Raw genomic sequence first — 15,929 nt, 5'->3', positions numbered from 1 at the left:
AACAGTGAAAGTCCAGGTTGAAGTGACGGAGGATCTGACCGAGGGGGAGGATGTAAGTGATGAACAGAAATGGACCGAGTACAGAACCTTGGGGGACACCATGTGAGACTATAGGGGAGCAGAGGAGTGGTTGTGTAGGGAAATGAATTGAGAACGGTTGGAGAGGTAGGAGTGAATCCACCTGAGTGCAGTACCTTCGATACCGAGATCTTCCAGTCTGGAGAGCAGGATGTTATGGTTCACGGTATCGAAGGCTGCACTCAGGTCGAGGAGGATGAGGATGGTGAGGGATCCGGAGTCGGCAGAGGTGAGGAGGTCGTTGAAGACTTTGATGAGTGCTGTTTCAGTGCTGTGGAGGGGGCGGAAACCAGATTGGAGGGGTTCGAATAAATCATTGGAGTGCAGGTGGTGTTGAAGTTGGGTGGCTACTATGCGTTCCAGGGTTTTTGAGAGGAAGGGGAGGTTGGAGATAGGCCGGTAGTGATTGAGGCAGGATGGGTCAAGACCGGGTTTCTTCAGGATGGGAGTGACAGCAGCAGTTTTGAAAGCAGAGGGGACAGTGCCATGGGAGAGTGAGGAGTTGAAGAGGTTTGTGAGGTAGGGGCAGATGACAGGAAGGCATGATTTAAAAAGGGGGGTGGGGAGGGGGTCAAGGGAGCAGGTTGTGGGTTTGGATGAGCTGATGAGTTTGGAGACGGTGGAGGCAGTGACAGGGGTGAACCGGGAAAGACGGCAGTGGGGGGGAGGCTAGGAAAGGCAAGCGGGATGGAGAGGAGAGAAGCAGGGGTAGGGGCAGCTGGGGGGGGACAGAGGGGACAGTGATTGGTAGATGGTGGTGATTTTGTCAGCAAAGAATTGAAGGAAGGCAGTGCATTGCTCAGATGAGGAGGTAGGGAAGGCATCGGTACGGGGCTTGAGGAGGCTGTTGACGGTGGAAAAGAGGGTTTTGGGATTACGGCTGGGGTCGTTGATGATGGAGGAGAAATAGGCAGACTTGGCGGCAGTGAGGGCATCTTTGTAGGTTGAGAGGTGGAGTTTGTAGGCTTTGAGGTGAACGGTGAGTGGTGTTTTCTTGATGAGTCTTTCCAATTGGCGGCCGGTCTGTTTGAGTGTGCGGAGTTGAGGTGTGAACCAGGGTGCCGAGGTGGTGAAGGAGACAGTTTTTGTTTTGAGAGGGGCCAGCAGGTTGAGGGAAGCAGATAGTGTGTTGTTGAGGTTGTTGGTGAGATCGTCAGGTGAGGTGGGGGGAGGTTCCTGGGGGAGAGTGTTGGAGATCAGATCGGAGAGTTGGAGGGGGTCAATGGATTTTATTTTCCGGAAGGTGATTTGCCTGAGGATCTGTGGACGTGGGGTTGGGGATGGGACAGTGAACTGGATGATGCTATGGTCTGACAGAGGGAATGGGGACGGATGGATGTTGTGAACTGGTTGATTGAGGGAGCAGACGAGGTCGAGGATGTGGCCTTTGACATGGGTGGGGAAAGTGACGTGCTGGGTGAGGTTGAAGTTGTCCAGTAAGGTGGTGAATTCAGAAGTAAACTTGGAGGTCGGTGAGTCGATGTGAATGTTGAAGTCGCCAAGGAGCAGTAGACGGGAGGAGAGGGATGAGGCAATTGTGAGAAGTTCAGACAGATCAGATAAAAAGGATGGGTTTGGTTTGGGGGGCCGGTAGATGAGAATAACAGTCAGTGAGAAGCAGGTTTTGAAGGCAAGTGATTCAAATGAGGAGACAGTGGGGAGGATGAGTTCTGAAGTCCGAAAGTTCTGGTTGAATATCACTGCAAGGCCACCTCCACGGTGGGAGGGGCGGGGTTTAGAAATGTAATTAAAGCCAGGGGGGGATGATTGGTTGAGGGAGAAGAAGTCATCAGGTTGTTGCCAGGTTTCAGTGAGGAGGAGAAAATCAAGTGAGTTGTCCAGTACCAGTTCATGCAGGAGGGGGGCTTTATTGTTGAGTGATCGGGTGTTGAGGAGGGCAAAAGTGGTTGGATGGGAGGGTGGAGTAATGGGAGCAAACAGGAGAGGTCGGAGGTTGTCGAGGTTGACAGTGCGGGATGTTACAGTGGAGGGGGGACGGTGGGAGCTAATTGTATGGATGTAGGAGACCGGATGGATGTTGGAGATAGTGGAGGAATGAGGATGGGGGGGGTGTCTGGGGCTGCGGTGGAGATAGCGGCGGCGGCGGAGGATGCCAGCAGAGCGAGTGGGGATGAGTGCATCATGTTGTAGCCTGTAGTTATTATTAAGAAGCAGGAGTTCATGGGAAGAGTAATGGATATGAGGGGGGAAGCTGGGCTGAGGGAAAAACAGGTAGGGAGTAGCATGGAGTAAAACAGGGGGTAGGGTGAGTAGGAGCATGAGAAAGTTGAATGCGGGACCCATAATGGCAGCAGAGGGGTGGGAAAGTGGGGTGAAAGTAACGTTAGCACGGGCAAGCGTTACGTTGCTACTCACGGTACAGATGAGTTTGTGATGAATGAGGCCAGGGAGAGTGGTGTCCGGAGGGTCCAGTGAGTGAGGTAAGGATAATGGTAGTCCGAAAGAGTGGAGGGAAAGAGTCGGGGTGAGAAATACGAGCGGAGAAATTAGGGACAGAGCCGAGGGCAGCTCACCAGACGTTAGCTAGCCGGCTAGCCAGGTGGAGCTAACAGCCGGTTAGCAGAGGAGCGTAGGCAGGGGGGGTAGGGAGACAGTGAGACAAGTCGGACAGAGACGAAAACGGTATAGGGAAAGCAAAACAAAAGTCGATAAAAGAATAAAGTAACGTTACAAAACAGGGAAAAGACAAACAGACAGACGAAGAAGCGGCAGCCACACACGACGCCAGCAGTACTCTCCGACAAACACAAACACAGTGACGTAGTGACGTAGGACGTAGAAATGAAATGTGTATGATGAATGAGTAGGGACAGAAAGCTACTACATCCGTATGCAGATCCATATTTAACTTTGAGCATTATTGGGCCTTTAGGCTAAGATGTTCGTAGTATCCTTCTGACAAAGCCTCTTGAGTTTGTGAGGTGTTTGTGAAGAGCTGCTTTGAGAAACACGCGAAGGTAAAGATAGGGCTGTCCCAAACGATTATTTTCTTATCGATTAATCTAACGATTATTTTTTCGATTAGTCGATTAAAGCAGCTACGAGCAACTTTTTCGATTGTTATTAAACAGTATAATTACAATATTGATGCATCACATCTTACCTATAATAGTAGCTGAGACCAAAGCCGTGTGAATCGGAGATTGCTCCCTTAGATGATTATTAAGTCTGTGTCTGTCTAAACTCGCGTCAACAGGGGGCTCTCTCTCTCTCTCTCCTTACCGCCGGACCGGATAAACGCGGAAGTGAAACCCGGAAGTGAAACGCAGCTGCCTGCCTTCACCCGTTCGCGCTGCCTAGCAACATAGCATAAACAATGTGAACGCCACGCATACTCTCGCGAACATCTCTCGTTGTATTCTAACAGGTTTTTGGAAGTTATTTTGTGGTTATGGCCGAAGTGGCTGCTGCAAACCGTTTCATTTCACTTCCTGATCTTCCCTGGCCACAGACAGACTAACACTGGCCGATTCACTCGGGCTTCAAGCGAGACTACTCTGCGTTGGTCTCGTCTACTATTAGAGGTAAGATGTGATGCATTGATATTAAATTTATACTGTTTAATAACAATCGAAAAAGTTGCTCGTAGCTGCTTTAATCTAACGATTATTTTTTATTTCATTTTTTTATTATATAACAATAAATTTACCCAAAACAAATAAATAACCAAAAACTGAAACTCAATTTCAGTATTTTATTTAACCATCTCATTCTCTTTAAAGCAGCTACGAGCAAGATTTTTAAACAGTATTAAACAGTATAATTACAATATTGATGCATCACATCTTACCTATAATAGTAGCTGAGACCAAAGCCGTGTGAATCGGAGATTGCTCTCTTGATGATTATAGAGTCTGTGTCTGTCTACTAACCTGGCGTCACCAGGCTCTCTCTCTCTATCTGTCTACCGGCGGGCCGGATAAACCCAGAAGTGAAACGAAACGGTTTACGGCAGCTGCCTGCCTTCCGCCGTTTCGCTCTGCCTAGCAACAGACCATAAACAAGGAGAACGCCATGCAGGGGCTTGCTACTCTCGCGAAGATCTCTCGTTATATTCTAACAGTTTTTTTTTAAGTAATTTTGTTATTCTGTGGTTATGGCCGAAGTGGCTGCCGCAAACCGTTTAATTTCCCTTCCTGATCTGCCCCGGCCCCAGACAGAGACAACACTGGCCGATTCACTCGGGGTTCAAGCGAGACTACCGGTACTCTGCATTGGTCTCGTCTACTATTAGAGGTAAGATGTGATGCATCGATATTACATTTAGACTAACAATCGAAAATCTTGCTCGTAGCTGCTTTAACAGTCCAACATAAAATCTCTCAAATAAAAATAAAGCAAGAGCTTGTCCTCAAATAAAATGAATATAGTGCAATTCAAAATAAAATAGTAGAATAAATAAAATGCAAGTCACTTTCAGGAGGAATACCAAAAACCTTGTGCAATGTCAACTGAGTTTAGCAGCAGACAGCAGTCCAACATAAAATCATCATCTTACAGTACAATGGTGTGCAATTTTCAGTAACAGTGCTCTTAATTTTGGAGAAAGACAAAATGCTCCATGTAAGATGGTCACACATCATCCAGACATAAGACTGTGTCTGTAGCATCCACACCCAACATCGGTTGCACCAACTGGTCTTTACTATGCCTGGTCGTAACTCCTACGTCATAATCACGTCGTAATCATGATATATTGCTTAGTAAAATGGAAAGGTATGGGATCAGAGGAGTGGGGCTTAAGTGGTTAAAAAGCTATATCAGCAACAGGTAACAATTTGTACAGTTGGGAGATCACAAATCATCATGCTTAGACATTATATGTGGAGTCCCGCAGGGGTCAGTACTTGGTCCAATATTGTTTATTTTATATATAATGATAAAGTATCAAAATTATTTAGATAATTTAGAGCAGCTCTTAGCGATGGCTAAAATTGAAATGAATAAATTAAAAACATGGTTTGATGTAAATAGATTATCATTGAATTTGAATAAAACCAAATTAATGATTTTCGGTAATCGTAAAATAGACACAAGAGTGCAACTGGTTGTGGACCAGGTAGATATTGAGCGGGTATACGAAATAAAATTTCTAGGGGTAATACTAGACTGTAAAGTTTCTTGGAAGCCACAGGTAAAATATATAAGATCCAAACTATCAAGGAGCATTGCCGTGTTGGGGAAAGCCAAACATATACTGGAACAAAGGGTGTTGTACATTTTATATTGTTCACTTGTACTGCCGTATTTGACTTACTGTCTGGAGGTTTGGGGGAATGCCTATAAAACAACTTTACAACCATTATGTATACTCCAAAAAAGAGCATTGAGAATTGTACATCATGTTGGGTACAGGGAACATACAAATATATTATTTCTGAATTCCAAGTGCCTCAAGTTTATGGATCTTGTCAAGTTCAAAACTGCTCAAACAATGTACAAAGCAAAGAATCATTTACTCCCCTGTAACATTCAAAAGTTATTCAAGGACAAAGAATGTGGGTATAATTTAAGAGGGAAAAATAATTTTGAGAAACGCTATGTTCGTACAAATTTGAAGAGCATGAGCATTTCATTTGGTGGAGTGACTCTGTGGAACAGTTTGGATGATGAAATAAAACAAAGTAGAACTATTATACTGTTTAAGAAAAAGTTTAAAAATATTATGATTGAGGGATACAGAGAAGAGGAGGCGGCGGGGGGGGGGGGGGGTGAGGGCACATGGTAATAGGGTACATTATGGCCCAGGTTAACACGTTCACTGCCGTCGACGAGTTGACTCGTCAAAAAAAAAAAAACGGTTGACTGCCGTCGACGAGTTAACTCGTCAAAAGATTTTTTATTTTTTTTGACGGTGGGACGTGGATCAAACCCTTTTACATCTCCTATAAAAATATGGGAGCTATTGAATGTGTATAACCTATTTTACCGACCCACTAAGTGGCAACAGTGCTCTCCAGACTAGAGAAAGCCGAGCAAAAACAGCAGGAAAACGCGTGAGGAAACCATTCTCATAGAATGGTTTGGCGAAAATGCTTTCGCACTGGGAGCTGGCGCACAACGGTGGGGGATTCCAAAAATAGACTCTGGGTGCAACACACTTTGAAACACGCAGCATAAAGCCCAGAATCGCACGCAGCTTCATCCCAGCTCTCAACCGAAACCCCAAGAAACGAACGAGCCCGATCCAGACTCGCCCGACGAGGGGACGCCAGGCAGCACAGACAGGCAGCAGAGACTCGCTTGTGACACACGCTGCAGCCACCAGAGACACACCCACGGAGGGAGGAGTTTGAAGGAGAGGGGGGTGGGGGTGCTGTTATGGAGGAAATTACTGTTCAGAACTATTGTTGTCTCACTGATGCCAAAAATAAATGGTTAAAGTGACTGTTCTGCCTGTTCTATCGAATTTCACAAAAATGCATTTTTCTCAGCTTTCCTTCTCAGACGCTGAAACCATGCTGTATTCAACTGCTAATGCCTACATAACAGAACATGATAAAAACTAACTCTTTTAGACAGAGAAAGCACACATTCTATTAGTTCTTTTGAGATATTTTGTGTTCACAAAGTCCTAGCAGAAAATAATCCTCGGCTCTTGAAAGATGAGCCAGAATCCTCAAAAAAAACCTTGGCAGAAGCTACCTACTGTATTGAAAAAACTGTTGGCAGTGAATGTGTTAAAAGGGAAATAAGAAATTATGAAAAGTAATCAAATAGAATGTTGACAGAGACCTGATTTAAGTTTATTTTGGAATTAAATAGGGGTAGGACCAGATAAGCAGAGGCTTCCTTCCTACTCCTTTTCGAACAAATACTGTTATTTGTATTGCAATTATGATTAATATTGTACATTATTGTTTTTTCCTTTTTTTGTTTTAATTTTTTTTTAATGTATTGTGTATTATTATTATACTTATTATTTTTTATATTGTCTTTTATGTTAATGTTCGAAATAAACCATTCATTCATTCATTCATTCATTCATTCATTCATTCTACGTCGGTTAAGACCACCAGTCTTCAGAGTGCACTTACGCCTGTTGCACCAACAGGGCACATCTGGTCTTAACTACGGCCGGTCGTAGCGATGCGCGTCCATGTGAAAGCATGGGAATGCCCACTGGAATGTGGCATGCGACCTGTTTAGAAGAGTGTGTTGACGTCAAATGACGCTGCGCTGATGGGTAATCGGCTGTAGTGTGGCTAATGTTAGCGGCTAACTGTTACTTGTCGTTACTTTAAATGGCAGTAAAACGCCACTGAATGACCAACTTGATTTAACTTTTAACCATTTCGATTTCCACTTCTTTCCATACGGACCCACAGCATTGGTTAGTTGTTTATAACGTGACTATATTTATAACGTTTATAACGTACTCCGGTTTCCAGTTTATAACTAGGGTCTGAATACAGCCAGAGTGACAGCACAGCTGTATTCAGCCCTCAATTATAAACCGCAAACCGGAGTACGTTATAACGTTATAAATATAGTCACGACGTTAACAACTAACCAATGCTGGGGGTCCGTATGGAAAGTGGAAAGGTTAAAAGTTAAATCAATTTGGTCATTCAGTGGCATTTTACTGCCATGTAAAATAACGACAAGTAACAGTTAGCCGCTAACATTAGCCACACTATTTTTGTTTTGTGACGATCGTGACGCGTCGAGGCACGTAGCGTGCGTCGACGTAATTACGTAGTCGACGTCATCGATTACGTCGACTCGCCGGGACAGCCCTAGTAAAGAATGCACCTTCGTAGGTGGGAAATTATTGGGAAATGAGGCCTGATCTAGATTGTTCTCACATTCAAATTTCACACCTTCAGGAGAGGGCTAACCTTATTTTAGCCCAGAGCTACTGTAGCTGGCCCTGCTCCTGGCCCTGCTCTGGAAAAGCGTTAACCCAGACTTTTCAGGGCTGACAATGGAATTCTAAAACGTAGCTGTAGGCTAACGGATACGGTGTAAAATGGGATAAATGTATCCTTGGGTTACGTCTTAGCCAAGGCCTGAGGTTGCATGATAGAGACTGTAAGGCTTCATTGTAGTGCACATTTCGACCTGAAGCTCACTAAACGTAAACATCTGTATATTATATATATATATTGTTGAAGTGCAACAATAAATGTGTGTTCTCAGCTAAGAATTTGCACTGCGGAAACTAAAGCACACAGAATCACTGAAGAGGTAACCCAGGAACAGCTCATTTACTGTAAACCAAACACTTAACCAATGCTGCGTCAATTACTGCGACACTAGGCACTGTGGTGTCCGGTCTTCTCTGGTCAGACTTCACCTCCCAGTCGGGAGAACATTCATCATAGTTCAGATTAGATCAATGGGAATGAACAGAGCTGCTGAGGAGATCAATAGTCATGTGTTATAGAGCTATAAAGAGATGGGACATGACAATGCTGACAGAGGGTCTGATAGCGATTTGAGGATTTGTCTTGATTTGGACTGCCATTTATAATTGTCCCTCAGGCTAATAGTAATTTGTATGTAAAATAAGCTATAGAAGAGTGCACCCGTTTAAGAGTTAACTTGCAAGCACATGCAGTGTGCCTCTTGGCCTTGACTCAAGTCATTTTCAGTAAAAGAAACTGAAGGGGCCAGGTGGTGTAGCGGTAGATTCCCTGCCTACTAACACGAGGGTCGCAGGTTCGCGCCCCATGCTACCTCCTGCTTGGTCAGGTGTCCATACAGGCACGATTGGCTGTGTCTGCGGGTGGGAAGCCGGATTGAGGGTATGTGTCCTAGTCGCTGCACTAGCACCTCCTCTGATTGGTCGGGGCACCTGCTCAGGGTGGAAGGGAACTGGTGGGAATAGCGTGATCCTCTCATGTGCTACGATGTAGCAGCTATGTCCTGCCAGTGAAGGTCCCTGCTGTCAGGTGAAAAGAAGCGGCTGGCAACTGCGCATGTGTCGGAGGAAGCATGGTGCTAGTCTACGGCTCTCCCAAGATGGGCAGAGGGTGGAGCAGCGACCGGGGCAGCAGGGGGGAAAATTGGCCAAGGACAATTATTTCAAAGAGAAGCTCATTTGCAGATAAAAAAATGATTTTTGGGAATGCTAGAGAAGCAAGAGTCAGAGTTCTCCTGGATGTTGAGATTGAGCCATTGGAAGACAGACAGACAGAGAGAGAGAGAGAGAGAGATGTGTGTTTGTCTTGAAAACTCAGTGTAAGGTAATAATACCTGCCTAAATGGCGGAGCTGGCACTAATCAGCACTCTAATCCGACTGGGAGCACAAAAGGCCATATGTGACAGTGATTGCAGGAGCTGCCACAATACACACTCACACAAGATCATGCTTACACACACACACACCTGCACACACACAGTCAAATACATCTACACCTATCCTTGTGGTTAGAAAGATATATTGATGCGCGCGCGCACACACGCACACACGCACACACACACACACACACACCATCGAACAGAGCAATTTGTGGGGGTACTATTGTGTGTGATTACTGAGTGGTCTCAAATTGTGATTTCCTGCCGTTCCCCAAACTGATTTAGAGAGTAGCCCTGACCTTCTGGGTTTTATTAGCCCAGAGAAGAGAGACCACACTTGGCTGAAAGCATTACTCGCTCGCCCAAAAATGAATTCTACTTACCTCGATATAAGTTTGACCAATAGATGTTTTTGATTAGTTCCAAGCAATTCTTTCTCATTGGATGAACAGAATTGTCTAGTTACAGGAAATAACTGCTTATACTCCCATATGCAATCACATAGGGACCACTTCAGGAATAAAATATACAGTAGTGCTTCTGTTCATTTTTCTCTTATACTATACTCTACTTAGTTTTTTGCTCATCCGGAGCCAAACAAAAATGCTGGTGGGGGGTGTCATAGACAAATGAAGTCATTATTGCTAAAACACTCCAGCGATATGGAGAAGATATAAGCTGCACCCAGACACAGGCTCCAGCAATTCAGAGAAGAAATTCCCAATTTTTAATGAGTAAAACAAATAAGTCCCCATACTGATGGCTTGGCTCTCTTATCTGCTGCCGAGCAGGAGGGCAGGGATGGGGAGAAACCCCACCACGGCTGACATGACGGTTCTGCAGTGTTGGTGAAAATGAGTCTTACGTAAAGTAAAGGGGCTGCTACATTATTATTAAGCCTGTCCTGCAGAGACAGCATTGACTAAGCAGAATTTTCTCTTTTGTTTAGGAGGGCAAGACAAGTCGTGGTTGCCAACCAGAGTTGCAATCTAATTGTTGCACAGCTTGCTGTGCTGAACACAACTGGAGATGACTTCTCCAAGAAGGAAAGAAAGACTTATACCAATATTTTGAAACTTTCACATGGAAAAGCTGGGCTAGAAGCAGTGGCTTACCATCACTACAATAGAGCTCAACAGTCACGTGACATCGTTTGCCGGAGGAGTGAGCTTCCCATTCATTTTCTCCATAGACATTTTGTAAAATCCTTATATAGCAAGTTTTAAGGCTGGAACCAAGCCAACCTGTGACCTTACTCCAAACTCAAAGGTGAAAAACCTAGGTGTTACCTTTGATCCTACTCTGTCATTCGATGCTCACATTAACCCATTGATACCTGATGCAGCATTTGTGTGTGTATCCCTCTACGGTCTTAAAGGGATACACACACAAATGCTGCATCAGGTATCAATGGGTTAAGGATATCACTAAAATAGCTTTCTTTCATCTTCGCAATATCTCAAAGATCCGTCCCTTGCTAAATGCAACGGATGCCGAAACCTTAATACACGCCTTTGTTTCATCTAGACTCGACTACTGTAATGTCTTATTCTCTGGCCTTCCACTTTGTAGCACAAATAAATTACAACTCGTGCAAAACGCCGCTGCTAGAATTCTAACTAGAACTAAGAAGTTTGATCATATAACTCCGGTCTTAATCTCCCTCCACTGGCTCCCAATTCAGGCCAGATCAGACTTTAAGGTGCTTCTGTTAACCTATAAATCTTTGCACGGGCTCGCACCTCCGTACTTATCTGAGCTAATCATTCCTTATGTTCCCACGCGTACTCTCCGCTCACAGGACGGTAATTATCTTACCGTCCCTAAAATTAAGAAAAAATCAGCAGGTAGCAGAGCATTTTCTTACCGTGCTCCACATCTCTGGAACCAGCTTCCTCTGTCAGTTAGGGAAGCTGGCTCCATTGAAATCTTCAAAACTAGACTCAAAACCCATTTATTCTCCCAATCATTTGGTTGTGCTTGATGGTTATGTTTGATGATGTCATTCTCTAGAAATATTTATTAGCTCTTGAGTACATACAATCCTGAATTGCTGAGCGGGCTGTCTCAAGCCAGCAATATCAGTATAAACTTAGACTTGACCTAATTTAATAATATGGCATCAGTCGACCCAGTAGCCTAGATAGAAAATCTATTAGCTGGTGAATAAACTTAGTCCTGAACTGCTGAGCGGGCTATCACAAGCCAGCAGTATCAGTATAAACTTAGACTTGACCTAATTTAATAATATGGCATCAGTCGACCCAGTAGCTTAGATAGAAAATCTAATAGCTGGTGAATAAACTTAGTCCTGAACTGCTGAGCGGGCTATCTCAAGCCAGCAGTATCAGTATAAACTTAGACTTGACCTAATTTAATAATATGGCATCAGCCGATCCAGTAGCTCAGATATAAAATCAAATAGCTGGTGTATAAACTTAGTCCTGAACTGCTGAGCGGGCTATCTCAAGCCAGCAGTATCATTCAGTATAAACTTAGACTTGACCTAATTTAATAATATGGCATCAGCCGATCCAGTAGCTCAGATATAAAATCAAATAGCTGGTGAATAAACTTAGTCCTGAACTGCTGAGCGGGCTATCACAAGCCAGCAGTATCAGTATAAACTTAGACTTGACCTAATTTAATAATATGGCATCAGCCGATCCAGTAGCTCGGATATAAAATCAAATAGCTGGTGAATAAACTTAGTCCTGAACTGCTGAGCGGGCTATCTCAAGCCAGCAGTATCAGTATAAACTTAGACTTGACCTAATTTAATAATATGGCATCAGCCGATCCAGTAGCTCAGATATAAAATCAAATAGCTGGTGAATAAACTTAGTCCTGAACTGCTGAGCGGGCTATCTCAAGCCAGCAGTATCAGTATAAACTTAGACTTGACCTAATTTAATAATATGGCATCAGCCGATCCAGTAGCTCAGATAGAAAATCTAATAGCTGGTGAATAAACTTAGTCCTGAACTGCTGAGTGGGCTATCACAAGCCAGCAGTATCAGTCTAAACTTAGACCTAGACTACCTAGACCTGAATTAGCAGTATAGTATTAGTCATCCTAAATAATCCTGATAAATTTTGATTTTACCTAATTTTATTGTTGTCTATAGAGTTAGTTCCACCTCTGCGCAGATTCCCCCGCTCTCTTCTCTCTCTCCCCCTCAGGTGTCCTTCATTGGCCTGACGTACACCCCGCCGCTGCAGCCCTAGGTCCGGCCGTCATCGCCCTAGCCACCTGTCGTCACTCTAGGCCATCTACCCACTACTCCTTCTATTGTCTGACACCCCGGGCTCATCACCATCACCGACCCCTATCCTCATCATCCTGGTCACCTGCCTGCCTAAGGGAAGGGGGGGGGCACCCCCCCCAGCCCCCCCCCCCCCCCCCCGGCCTCATCATCACCTCCAACTCCTATCCTCCCCTCCTCTTAATCATCACATCCGACTCCTATCCTCCCCTCCCCTCCTCTTAATCCATGTCACCAACGCGGACTCATGGATTCCTCAGATCATCCTCATGGAACTCCCAATCTTGTTACCCCTTTTTTCACCTAGCTAATTAACTAGTATTCTCTAAACCTACGAACACTTAAAGACTACATTTTCTATTTCTTTTTGGACTCTACTTTTTAGATTTTCAACTCCCTTCCCTGATCTTAGGATAATTTAAAAACTACATTTTTATATCCCTTCTGTTGGACTCCTTTTTACATTTTCAATTTTCTGTTCTCTTGTCAATTTTATTTCCATAATAAACCATTTACAGAGTTTCATTATTGGAAACTCTGTACATGGTTTAGCCCGGCATCTCTCGGCCTGTCTCGGAGGGTCCGGATGGGGGTCCGTTGCTGTGGCCTGGGTGGGCCCATCCCCCGCGTGGCCTGCTCTCAGACCTGTTCTCAGTCACTATGCTGGTGGCTGGGGGCTGGGGGAGCGGGTCGCGTGGAGCACAACGACCTCACAAGGTTCCTCCTCAGCCAAGTCACTGAGGCAATCCATGTGGCGATCCATGTGTGGATTGCCACCATATGGTGGAAAAGTTTTCTTGCGTTCACTGGGGGTGAGGGGACGCCGCTGTGCCCCGGCCTGGCCTTCTCTCCCACGCCTTATGTGGGCGGGGGCCGGGGCGGGGGGCATTGGTGCTCTTCATCACTGGTCGAGGGCTGCCGGTTGGTTTAGAACAGCTTAGGTAGGCGATAGATTAGCTACAGCCTAAGGCTGACCTGTTATAGTGTTCAGGCAAAGATCAGACTAGAGCAGAGTAGGATAGGCCAGATTAGGCTGTAGATTAGCTAGATACTATGTCCCAGTTAGCTCTGGTTAATGCTTAGAGTAGTCAGTTGTCTGATCTTCTCCCCCCCCTCTCTTTCCCCCTTCCCCCGCTTCTTCCCTTCTTCCCCCTTCCTGTTCTCCCCTCTCCCACATTTCCCACTCCCCCCCCCACCTCCTCTCTTTCTATGCTCTTTCCTCCCCCACATCCCACCGCCCCCCCCTCCCTTCTCCTGCTCTCTCCTCCTTCTCCCCCCCCTCTGCTCCTTCTCCTCTTCTCCCCTATTTTCCTGAATCCCTGCCACTTCCTGCTCTCCCCTCTCTCACATTCCCCCTGCTCTCCTTCCCCTGCACCCTCCCACCTCTCCTTCTCTGTTCTCTCCTCCTCTCTGTCCTCTCCCCTCTCTCACATTCCCCCTGCTCTCCTTCCCCTGCACCCTCCCACCTCTCCTTCTCTGTTCTCTCCTCCTCTCTGTCCTCTCCCCTCTCTCACATTCCCCCTGCTCTCCTTCCCCTGCACCCTCCCACCTCTCCTTCTCTGTTCTCTCCTCCTCTCTGTCCTCTCCCCCCTCTCACATTCCCCCTGCTCTCCCTCCCCTGCACCCTCCCACCTCTCCTTCTCTGTTCTCTCCTCCTCCACATTTCCCATTTCTCCCCACCCTCGCCCTAATCCGGGCCCGTATCCTACTCCCTCCCCTCCCCCAACCCTAGACCCTACCTCTACCCTGGCTCTCCCTCCCCTGCACCCTCATCTCTCCTCCTCTGTTCTCTCCTATTTTCTCCCCACCTCCCCCCTCTCCTCCCTCACATCCCCCCGCTCTCCCTCCCTCCTCCACTCTCCTGCTTTCTCCTCTTCCCGGTGTTCTTCCTCTTCCCCCCTTCCCCCACTACTCTAAAGCATAGTACACATTCTACTCCAAAGCATGGCACCCACTCTATCCCCTCCAATATTCCGCCACTATTTAAAGCATGGCACCCATGCTCTTAGTATTTCGCCACTATTCAAAGCATGGCACCCACTCTTCCCTAAAGCAAGGCACCCATAAGGTCTATATGTGAACATGTGCTTATTTGGCAAAAGGACTCACTACTAAAGGCTTGCAGCCAATTAAATTAGGCATAGTTTGGTTGCTAAGAAATTGACATATGTCCGTTTGCAAGATGTGCGTCTATATTTCTCATTCTCTCCCCACCTCCTCCCTCCCCCTGCTCTCTTCTCCCCCACACCCCCCCCCCCTTCCCCTCTCCTGCTCTCTCCTCTTGCTCCTTCCTCACCTCCTATACCCTCCAACATCTCCCATTCCCTCCCCACCCCATCACTCTCTCACATTCCCCCTGCTCTTCCCCCTTCTCCTGCTCTCTCCTCTGCTCTCTCTTCATTTCTATATTATCAATTGTTCAAATGTTATCTTTATTCTGTATATTCTTGTTACTGTTGTGTCAGCTAGAATCAGCTAGACATACTTTCTGTGAAGCCCTCTGAGACATGCTTGTGAATTAGGGCTATATAAATAAACTTGACTTGACTTGACTTGACCTGCTGAATCGTGAGTGACCATTTCAGTTGGAGGAAAAATAAAAAATAACATTTTTGTTTTTGCTCCAACTGAAATGTTTTATGGTCACTCACGACTCAGTAGGTCACAGGGTGGCTTGGTTCCAGCCTTAAAACTACAGTATAAGGTTTTTTGAAATGTCTATGGAGAAAATGAATGGGAAGCTCACTTCCAGGGCAAGAAATGTTACGTGTTGAGCTCTATGGTGGAACAACCTATGCTTGCATACAGCATAGGTTGTTCATGCTGTATACAGAAAAACACATTTTTTCACTGAGTGACCCAGTGGTCACTCAGTGAAAAAATGTGTTCAACTGATTATTTCATTCAATTAAGCACAGGTGAGACTGGGAAGTATGAGAAGACTTCCAGTCAGCTCCACTTAGAGCTGACTGGATACATAATTCTCTAGAGCATTGGTTCCCAACCTATGGTACGCGTACCACCCGTGGTACTTGCGCCCCCTGCTGGTGGTACTTGGCCCTACAGTGCACCTGAACGCAACATACAAGATACCCGCTGAATAACTGTCCAAATGTTCATGTCAATCTGGCCAATACTCTACTTCTGTTATAACATTTCAGTCTGGAATAAGGAATATCTTTCAATAATCTTTATGACTGAATAGACTGTATTTGAACGTCGGTCATATGGTGGTACTTGGAGAGCCAACTCATTTCTCAGGTGGTACTGGGTGTAAAAAGGTTGGGAACCACTGCTCTAGAGAACCAAAACTATAC

General features: G+C 45.6%; 1 protein-coding gene across 2 annotated transcripts in view; it reads right to left on the bottom strand.

The window, feature by feature from the left end:
- chchd3a (coiled-coil-helix-coiled-coil-helix domain containing 3a) overlaps positions 1–15,929 on the bottom strand; it is a 200,953-nt gene that overhangs the window by 46,358 nt on the left and 138,666 nt on the right. The window contains exon 7 of one of the 2 annotated variants that reach the window (XM_083632345.1): positions 225–349. The exons of the other annotated variant lie outside the window; for it this stretch is intronic. Coding sequence (XP_083488471.1) covers positions 344–349 — 6 coding nt within the window. The 3' untranslated portion in view covers positions 225–343. Of the gene's footprint in view, positions 1–224; positions 350–15,929 lie in introns of those variants that run through there. 2 annotated transcript variants of the gene reach the window in all.

This window comes from Poromitra crassiceps (genome assembly GCF_964638095.1).
Source record: "Poromitra crassiceps genome assembly, chromosome: 2".
Lineage (NCBI taxonomy): Eukaryota > Metazoa > Chordata > Actinopteri > Beryciformes > Melamphaidae > Poromitra > Poromitra crassiceps.
Note: the sequence above shows the minus strand (reverse complement) of the source record. Positions and strands in the feature narration are given on the sequence as shown.